Source organism: Sus scrofa, chromosome 3, assembly GCF_054392235.1.
Source record: "Sus scrofa isolate SSC_HxYL_T2T_F1_AM1 chromosome 3, Sscrofa_HxYL_maternal_Yorkshire_Landrace_v2.0, whole genome shotgun sequence".
In the NCBI taxonomy this organism is placed as follows: Eukaryota; Metazoa; Chordata; class Mammalia; order Artiodactyla; family Suidae; genus Sus; species Sus scrofa.
Window position 1 is genome coordinate 93,465,464 of NC_139385.1, and position 8,276 is coordinate 93,473,739.

The following is an 8,276-nucleotide window of genomic DNA, read 5'->3' on the forward strand; positions in this document are numbered from 1 at the left end:
TTGTCTTCAAGTTCTTTTCTATTCTCTCATCCCTGCCCTCTCTTAGAACATAATGTAAAAAAGGTTTTTTGGTTTGTTGTTTTTTTTTTAATCAGCTCTTTTGTTTCTCCCTGAGAGTCTTTCCTCATACCCAAAATAACCCCACTCCCCAAATCTAAAAATCCAGAAACAAAAACATCCGGTAAAAAGGAGGGAGGGAGGGGGAGAGAGAGAGAGAAGGAGAGAAGAAAGAATGCAGTGACCAGGAGTTTAGCCAGCTGTGGCCAAATCTGTGGAATCAGCCACTGATTTCCTGAGATGTATGGTGGTTTGCTTTGTGATTCTGAGATCCTAGGGACCCTAGATGGGATAGATCTTTTAGTGTTTTTATAGGTTCTTCCTGGAATACCCTTCAGTTATCTTTTGGCCAACTCACAGATTGAAGCAACGTCTTTAAAAAGCAAGTTAGGTCTATCCAAAAAAAAAAAAAAAAAAAAACAAAACCTCTCCTTAGAAATCTGTGTTGTCAGTTTTACAAATACTGCATGTTGCAGCATCTATTTGCTTTATTAAAACATATCCCTCTGTTATACTGTCTCCCTGTTCCCACTGTAGATGAATGGATATGACATTGTTCCTATTTTTGTAAAAAACCCAAACAAAAGCTGTTCTGTTGTCTTGTGGTAGCATTTCTGTTGCTCAGTTCTTATGCCCTGGTGCCTTGTGAAGTGGCCTTTTAGTCGAGGCAAGAATAGTTTAATCTTCTTGACATACAGAGAGTAGGTGTATTTTTTAAAAGGCCATTTGGATGGGAAGCAGAATGGAGGCCGACAGGATTCCGCTAAGGGAGGACTGGGGAGAGCCTTGTACAGGGTCTGGAATGGAGTGAGGGGATACTTGCAGAACTTGGTAACCAGCAGTGAAGTGAGAGGAGATCTATGTGTTGTAGATGAGGTTACTTCAAGAGTGAATCCAGAATGCTGTTTGAGACAGGTAGAAATATTCTTCAGTGCCATGCTGGTTTCAGACATGGTGACTCCTGCTCCGCTGTGTTAAATGTCCATGAAACCGCTGTGCGTTCCTATTACTCTTTTATTAGGAGCTATGAGTACAGCTGTGCAGGTTTTATATACAGTATTCATTTTAATTTCTCCGTATATGATGCTCTTAGTGTAATTAGGTTTTGCATCCTGACAGACAGAATTAATGGTGGATACTGTATGCTCGTATTCTCAAATTTCTTAAATCAAATGGGAAACGGGGAGGGGTGCAAACATCTGGTAATAAATCACAGATTATGTTTGATTTACATGGTCTCAAAGTTAAATAAATTTATTGGGAGACAGGTTCGTCAGGGTTCTTAGTCTCCTGACTTATTGAAACCCTCTTATAAAATATTATTTCTTAAGCTGCATGAACAATAGAAGCCTGGAAACCGAGGCAACCAGAATATAACTTAGAAATGACATCTCATGGAAAGTCAAAACCTTAATAGAAAATAATGAAAAATATCTTGAAACAGTAAGATGAAGTCATGATAAAGTTTTAAAATAAGTAAATACTAAGGATATCAACACATTTCAAAATTCTCAAGTTAAGTTTACTTGACGTGTTTAATGCAGTGTTCTCTGCATACTTGAGCTCCTGGTGCTTAAAATGTTCCTTTTTATTTTCATTTTTGAGAACAATTTAATGAACAGGAATATGGTAAATACCCTCTCAAATTTTAACCCAGAAACTCTCCAGTATGTGCACTACCTTTGCCTGAAACCACTTACTATCCTCTGTCTGTTTAGGACTGCAAAACGACCGAGACGAACACATTTTAAAGCTTGCTAAGAAGTGAGGTGCGCCTGGTTCTTCATTTGTACCAGCAAAGGCAGGAAGTGTGAAGTAGTTGAGTTTTTCCCAGGGCATTCTGTGATAGAACTTTTTTTTTAATGCTATTTTTGTATATGCAATAAGTACATACTGTATATATTCGTAATGCTGGAAGTGAGAACTTGAAAGGAAGTGGTGATGGGGGTTAGATGTCATTTCATTTGGAGAAATAAGGAAACGAGATGGTTTACGCACAGGTACTAAAGTTTGTCAAAAGGTACTGGGATATTTCAGGCTTAACTGAAAAGGAGTCGAGAAGCCTCAGGCCCCATCCTGTCTGCATCAAACACTTTACTCTCAGAGAGTGAGGGAGGAGATACAGTGTTTTTGTTTTTTAAAAACCTCCTCTGCTCCATACACACACAAACATGAGTTCATATGACTGTGTTGTAATCGTGTGTTCTTCATTACGATTCTGTTACTTCATTGTCCCTGAGCCTGGTGTGTTCAAGAATGTACACAGCCTATGCTCTTTTTTTCAGACTTCCCATTTAAAAAAAAAAAAAAAAAAAAAGTGGGAATTTTGCTGGTATGAGGATGGGATTGGCAGTGTTCCTTTAAGCCGGCTTGGAAAAATATTTCTTAAAAGACTGTTAACTTTTAAAAGGCATTAGCCACCTAGCAAATTTTCCTAGATGTCTCCTAAGGCCCTGCAGCTTTCCCGATTAAGAATACGTGAACCCATTTTTAGAGACATGGCCATCAGAACACATAGATGGAAGTGGGATTATGTACATTTATTCCAGGGCTGTTAGAGCTACAAATGGTAGACATGGGTTGGGTTGTTGGGTCTGCACTTTTGCTTGCTGTCATCTTGTTATCCCATTAGCCCGCTGTTTCATTAGTAAAACACATGGCCAGTGAATCAGCCTTTAGGGGGATAGGCCTATTTCTCTCTCTCTCTCTATTTCCCAGTGTCATCCATGGTCATGGGATGCCGTAAATTCCTCCCTTTCAAATGGGAAAGGAGACCAATACAGTTCATGTGGTTCATTGTACTCAAGAACCTAAACTTGGCTGAACACAACTCAATGGTTGATCCAAACACTGTTTTTCCTTTCTGTAAAGTGATCAAGGGAGCATTTATCAGGTCTTGACAAGATGTCAGAAAAGGCAAATTAAGTCATTTCCCCAAAGTCTATCCTCTAAAGCAGGAACCCCCCCCCTCCCCGCCTCAGCCCCTGCAAACCCACAGGGGGGCTGTGCTTTTAAGTAACAGTGGACGTGGTACATGCCCATCTAGCTATACTTTGTTTAGGACTTTAAATATTGGTAGCAGGTCTGACAAAGGGGCTTGATGCGGGTATCAGCTCAAAGGGCCTCAACGACAGTGACACAGTGACATAGGGCTGGGCCAGGAATGAGACTCCCCAGAGCCAACCTGGACACGGCAGGCCCCTCAGCCCAGGTCTCCACTGCTCAGGGGGGGATGCGAGACAGCAGCTGAGCTCCAGACCCTGGGCCTCCTGCGGCGCCAAGTCAGGGGAGAGGAGGCCCCAGGCCCCTTCTTCAGGTCACCATGGCAACGAGGCCTGGAATGCCACAGTGGTAGCCCTCTTCCTCGGCACATCCGGACTCCCAGTTCTGCTGCTTCAAGTCAATGTGCACAGCAAGGGAGGAACCCCGGAGGAAAATAACCACTCCCTTCTTCCCTTCACCACTGCCTTGCCCCCTTACAAAAAAAGAAAAAAAAAAAAAAAAAAAGAAAAAAAGAAAAGAAAACTGCATGTTTGAAAGAAACTACAGGCAGTTTTTGGTGCCATTTGGGAGCAACTATTTTGAGTTCTGGTTTCCTCTTCAGAGATTTGTTCGCCTCTTGTAAATCGTTGGCTGCTTTGACGTTGAACTTGATGACATTTCATGTTTTCGTTGTGCTGCTTTTACATCAATTTTGATTTTTTTGTTTCTTTATAATTTTATTATGATTTTAAGGAAATATCCCCCTTCCCTCCTCCCTCCCCTGTTCTCCTCAACCAAAGGACTGTTTCCTACTCAGTTTTCTCAGTCATAAGGGAAAGTGTTTCCTTCCAGGTGTGTCCCCAAGCTTCTTAGGACTATCCTATGATGGGGGGAGGGGGTCCGGGTCCTTTGGGGGAAGGCAGGGAGGGAGGCGTGGGAAGGGCACTCAGAGGTCAGACATTTGGGGGAGGAGGGAGGTTGAGTTTGAAATCACGCTTAAGATGCCAGTGGCTCAACCTGTGCTTGATTTAAGTTACAATTTTAAAAAGTTAGCTAGAGAACAGAAAATCACTGGGCCAAGTCACACCTGTACTTTTTTTTTCCCCCCTCCTCTGTCTCCAACCTCTTTCTAGGTTCTTCACACACCCCCATTCGGCGTAGTACCCAGAGAGCTCAAGATGTGTGGCAGTTTTCGGATGGAAGCTCGAGAGCCCTTAAGTTCTGAGAAAATTTGAAGCCCCCGGGGGCGGGGGTGGACACGTGCCGCCCAGCGGACACCTGCGTGGTCTGTCATCCTGCTAGTTTGTGATGTTTTCTGACAGTAGCCTCCAAGAAGCCGTTGTGCGAAGACAGAGTCCTGCAGAGTCCTTCCTGCCCGGGCCCGCAGTGCCATTTTATTTATATTTTTTAATAAAAAGTAAAAACAAAAAAACAGACCCACATTGAAACAGTGAATCAGTCCCATATAGAGGGCCCATGGACCATCGCTGTCCTGAGTGCCGTCCTGGCCCTTCCGAGACCAGCCAACCTAATTCCCCGTATTGTGGAAATGAGCATGAGTCCCCCAGACCCCTTGTTTCTATACATTCTATGTTGTCTTTTAAAAAGTGTGCTTAACATTGACACAATAAATGTTGGAGCTTTAGGTGGTGTTTGCTTGTTCTTTAATTATTGATGCTTATAAGACAGTGCAGCTGCTGAGGACTGTATTTCTGTACCCGTTTCCTGCAGACACCCGTCTGGCGGGAAGGAGAGACAGAGTTGAGGAACGGGTAGGAGGGTGAGGAAGGAAATAGGTTACTGCTTATCAGATGGCATAAATTTTCAAGGAGAATCAAAATGCAAAACTTGGGAATAAATCATAGCAATATCATAATTAATGTAGTAGTAGTGTTGCTGTTTATTAATGCTGAAGTGTGGTTTTCCTAACTGTCTGACTTATAATTTGCATACCATTAAATAATGCATAATATGGCACGCTGGATTCTGTTTTTCAAATATATGCTTTTGGTGGCTACCATGCAGGATTGGAAGTTTTCTTTTAATTTAGCTCAAGAAAGATAACGTCACTGGGCTAGTGGTAAATCCCAAAGAAGGTGATGAATGTCAGTAGTTGCTTATTAAATATTCTAATTTTAGGTACCCAAAACTTCAGCAAATATATCTTAATGCAGACAAACAAACAAACATAAATACTACTCACATCAGGAAATTCGGGGCAGATTTCATAAGCAGAAAAATTATAGGAGGAGAGAGGCTCACCTCAGAACACACTATTGTAACTATAATAGGGCCCCATTCCTTAGAAATTAGTGACACCAATAAGTTAGGTCTACAAACAGTGATAAAAATCCCTTCGGGGCCCTGTTAATTTGCAAGGAACTTTTCTCAGTTTAGTGTTTTCTATTGCCTGGAGATCCAGAAGAGAATTAGAAACAATACAGCATATTAAAATAGGCTTATAAGTAATAGAACTCAGACACCTGTGTACTGTAGATTTAAATATTGACTGTGAACCTAAGTGGGGAAAATCTTACCCATTCACCCTCTGGCTAGATTACCTGGCTAGTGAGAAGACAGCGGAATAATTGGCATCTAGAGTCTTTTCTGCTTATTCATCGTAAATAATGACTCCTCACTGTCGTGAGCTGCCTTATACTTTATTGGATGTTTCATGTGCATTATTTCCCCCGATCCTCACTGGGACAGATCTCATGACTTCCACTTGGTAGATGAGAATGAAGGGTTATGGTTAAGGCCACATCAAAGGGAAGGAGAGCAGAGAAGCCAGGCGTTCTAGTGTCTTGTCCAGTTAATTCCACTGAACCCTGTGACTGGTCGAAGGGATTGTCTTTCCCCGCGTTAGCACACAAGCCCTAAGTGTTCATGAACACATGTGTGTGGCTCACACACACAGATCAAGGTCACACAGAGTTGTCTCTTGCTATCCAACAGCTGTGCATGCTGTAGGAGGAAGCTTGGAGCAAGCATTCTTTCTTGCCATCTCCTTTATCCAGTGGCTTTTCCCTGACAAATAACCCTGATCACTAAATGGCCTGGATGAATTTTTGAGAGTTCCTTTCATCTAGGTGAGACGGGACTCCAGAAAGGGTTATTTCTTGCAGGGACACTCCCTACCCCATGCTCTGCCTCTCTCTTGCTAAAACCTAAGATCACTAGGGATTCTCTGACAGCATCCTCCCTGAATGTGCTAAGCGCCTTGCCAATACCCAGAAAGAGTGACTCTGCTTCAAAAGGGATGCCTGGGGAGTTCCTGCTGTGGCTCTACAGTAACAAACCACACTGGCATCCATGAGGACTCAGGTTCGATCCCTGGCCTTGTTCAGTGGGATCCCATGTTGCCGCAGGCTGCAGTCTAGGTCAAAGACTTGGCTTGGATCTGGCGTTGTGGCTGTGGCTGTGGTGTAGGCTGGCACATTCAGCTTCAATTCAACTCCTAACTGAGAGTGTAGCCCTAAAAAGACCAAAAAAAAAAAAAAGAAAAAAAAAAGAAAAAGAAAAAAAAAAAAGGTCGTTTGACTGAAACAGAACAAACAATCCTGGGTTTGAGAACAACTTCAACCTTCACTACACTTTCATTTCTGGTCTGTGTTCCCACCTCCACCCTTTATTTCTTCCAGGAGTCCATTTATAAATAAATGGATATCTCTTGAAGTGGGATTTTGAGGAGGGAGTGGTGGGAGGAGAAAGGGCACGGGTAAAGGATCTTTTTTTCCCTCCCCTTTTTGGAGAAGAAAGATTCCCTCATTAAAACAAACGAAACAACAACAACAGGAATTCCCTTGTGGAACAGTAGGTTAAGGACCTGGCATTGTCACTGCAGTGGCTTGGGCTGCTGCTGTGGTACAGGTTCAGTTCCTGGCCTGGGAACTTCTACATCCCATGGCTGAGGCCAAACAACAACAACCACCACAACAAAACTCCCCAAGCTCCTCCATATCCTCCCCATACCTTTTTCAGTTGAAAGAAAATAAAAATTCATTTATGAAATTCATTATGAAATGATGGTGTTATGCCAGGGCTAGAACTTTTGAAAACCCATGCAAGATTGATGATTTGGGAAAATATCTCCCTGTGCGATGTGTCAAGGTCATGGCTATCCGTGAATGGAGGAAGCAGCAGAAGGGACTGACAAATCTGACTGGGGTCCTCCTGGTGCCCTCTCCGGAGAGTGAAACTTCAAATTGCAGAGAGATTAATTGGTTGCCCAGCATGCACCAAGCATGGATTAAAGGACACAGTCCCGGGTACTTGGGAGAGTAGGGACCAAATACGGGACATTGTTCTTACCCTCCCAAGCCTGGTCTAGGAACATTAATTTTGTGGTCTGTCCAGATTGTCACACTGAACAAAAAGCTCTGTTAGTGGTCTGAGTCCATGATGGCAGAGACTCAGTACCTCCTACAGTACCCAGCGCCTGGCCTTTTGAATACTGGTGGTGCTGGGGAAATAAATGATGTGCTCAAACCCAGTGGTAAAGGGAAATCTTAGATAAGGAGAGCAAACTTGGCCCCTACTGAGGTCTAACAGTGTGCCCTGAACCTTGGCAGAATATTTCCTGAGCACTTTTCCTTGGAGTTGTCAAGGATATTTGACCAGAATTTAGAGCCAAGCCTTTCAAGTGGTAAGAAATACCTTTGGAGTTTTGTGTGTGGGACATGATTTTCCTTTTTTGAGGGCTAGATAGTGAGGTTAACGTTGAAGATGAGTCTTCATAGTAACAATTTTTTCTTGGTGTTAATGTTTATTCCTGTGATTTTATGTATCAGTGTCTCCAGAGAGCAGTGGTTAGAGAAGTTCAGAACTGAAGTATTTTGTAGGCTCTTGTTTCGCTGCTTACATATAGCTTTGGCTCCTTTTTTGGTGGCGTGTGAGGGAAGAGATTTGAGGCATTTACATATTGGTTGTAAAGTCAATATGGAATTCAGTTGGAAATTTAGAAACAGGGAGTGTTGCAAACACAACTTCCTCACTCAGGGATCCATCCTGAGTTCTTAACCAACATAGAAACAATAATGTAATGTTCCTTTTCTCAGACTCCCCAGCAGAGACAGCCCTTTTCAATTTGCCTTCTCTCAGGGTTACATTAAGCCAAAGAACACCTCAATTCCACCAAGATCCAGAAGCAGTCATTCTTTTCCTTTCTATCTCAGTGTATATTAAGATACCTATTGTTAAATCACATTACCTTTTCCCTTCATTTATATTAAAAAAAA

At 42.6% G+C, this 8,276-nt stretch overlaps 1 protein-coding gene across 6 annotated transcripts in view; it reads left to right on the plus strand.

The window, feature by feature from the left end:
* BCL11A (BCL11 transcription factor A) overlaps positions 1-4,684 on the plus strand; it is a 98,268-nt gene extending 93,584 nt beyond the window's left edge. For 5 of the 6 annotated variants that reach the window (XM_085015698.1, XM_085015699.1, XM_021085699.2 and 2 more), the window contains one exon: positions 4,173-4,684. In XM_085015698.1, coding sequence (XP_084871824.1) covers positions 4,173-4,274 — 102 coding nt within the window. In that variant the 3' untranslated portion in view covers positions 4,275-4,684. The remainder of the gene's footprint in view (positions 1-4,172) is intronic. The other variant, NM_001297634.1, reaches the window with a different exon arrangement.
* The last annotated feature ends 3,592 nt before the right edge of the window (positions 4,685-8,276 follow it).